The sequence below is a fragment of the Coturnix japonica genome, chromosome 9 (genome assembly GCF_001577835.2).
Source record: "Coturnix japonica isolate 7356 chromosome 9, Coturnix japonica 2.1, whole genome shotgun sequence".
NCBI classification, from domain to species: Eukaryota; Metazoa; Chordata; class Aves; order Galliformes; family Phasianidae; genus Coturnix; species Coturnix japonica.
In genome coordinates this window covers 12944262-12945595 of record NC_029524.1, presented here as the reverse complement: position 1 = coordinate 12945595, position 1334 = coordinate 12944262, and the positions used below count along the sequence as shown (strand labels likewise).

The 1334-nt window shown below is 53.8% G+C and overlaps 1 protein-coding gene across 2 annotated transcripts in view; it reads right to left on the bottom strand.

Annotated features, from left to right (window-relative positions):
* Window positions 1-1315, bottom strand: part of MASP1 (mannan binding lectin serine peptidase 1) — a 17084-nt gene extending 15769 nt beyond the window's left edge. Inside the window, exon 1 of one of the 2 annotated variants that reach the window (XM_015871937.2) lies at window positions 1051-1315. In XM_015871937.2, coding sequence (XP_015727423.1) covers window positions 1051-1202 — 152 coding nt within the window. In that variant the 5' untranslated portion in view covers window positions 1203-1315. The remainder of the gene's footprint in view (window positions 1-1050) is intronic. The other variant, XM_015871939.2, reaches the window with a different exon arrangement.
* Window positions 1316-1334: the final 19 nt, after the last annotated feature.

Here is a 1334-nt window from a genome sequence, read left to right as displayed (position 1 = left end):
CTTCTCTTCTCTTCTCTTCTCTTCTCTTCTCTTCTCTTCTCTTCTCTTCTCTTCTCTTCTCTTCTCTTCTCTCTCTTCTCTTCTCTTTCCATAGAGATCTTTTGTTATCAAGCTTGGATTTTAAAAAAAAGTCTGATCCAGAAGAATTTATCCCAGTTACCAACTGCCTGTGCCTAAGGAGAGCATAGAGGATGAAGAGGACAGGTCAGCCCTCTGTACACAGGCCTTCAGATTCAAGCAAGAATGTGAACATGGGCAGAGCAGTTCTCTGTGCAAAGAGTCAGCAAATCTCTTCCCATGCTGGGTGTGCAAACTGCAAAGCTCATGCCATTGCATGGGACCCAGATGGATGAGAGACCATCACCTCTTTATGTCCACTGGAGCACACAGTGGAAAAGTGCAGGAAATTAGAGCCATTTGAGAAATTTTCCGCTTTCTAAAATAGGTAGTAAGGCCTGGCAGAGGCTTGTAGGTGTGTACTACATTTTCTGGAACTCCCCACACGTGCATGCACACACGGTTTCAAAATCAGGGCTTGATTTAGGTGCACCGATGAGGAAATTGAAGCACTAGAACTGGCTTATTTTTAACCTATGTTCTTTCAAAACCAGGGCAGTGGTTTTCTGGGGCTCATCCATGTAGTGCCATCACTTTCCTGGGCTGCTGGGTACAAAGCAAAGTCAATGCGCTCTGAGAAATCTGCCTTGATTTTTCTTTGGAGAGGAGTGAGGTTGAACATGCCTTTCTCTGACAGCTCGTCCGAAACCACAAAAATGCACGAAGGGAAAATCTGTTTCTCTCCTGCTCTGAGTGCGTGCACGGGAGCTGGATACGCGGCGGGCGCAAACGGGCATCACCCCCTCGACTTGAACGCGAGCTTCCCTTTAACGGGGCAGCTCAGCCGAGCCCAGGCTCCGTCCCCGTGCTAGAAGCCGTACCCCACTCGGGGTGAGTCTCCGCGCCCCACAACCCACACCCGACCGCGGCGATGCGGCCCCGTGTCCCGTCCGCCCGGGGAAGCGGTTCCGCGCTGCTCCCGGCGGCACTCACCTCATCCTGCCGCTGGGAGAGCCCCCGCTGCGGGCTGGGCGGCGGGGACGGCTCCTTCCCCTCGCTCCGCTGTCCGCCTTATCGTTGTCCGGAGGATTGTGAGCGTGTGCGCGTCTATGTGTGTGTGTCTGGGGTTGTCTGGCATTTTCCATGCAGGTCACGCCTTCCCCTGCCTGCAACCGTTCCCCACATCCCTGCACGCACACACGGACCTGCCTGCATTGAAGCCGTCCTCTCTCCTCTCCTCTCCTCTCCTCTCCTCTCCTCTCCTCTCCTCTCCTCTC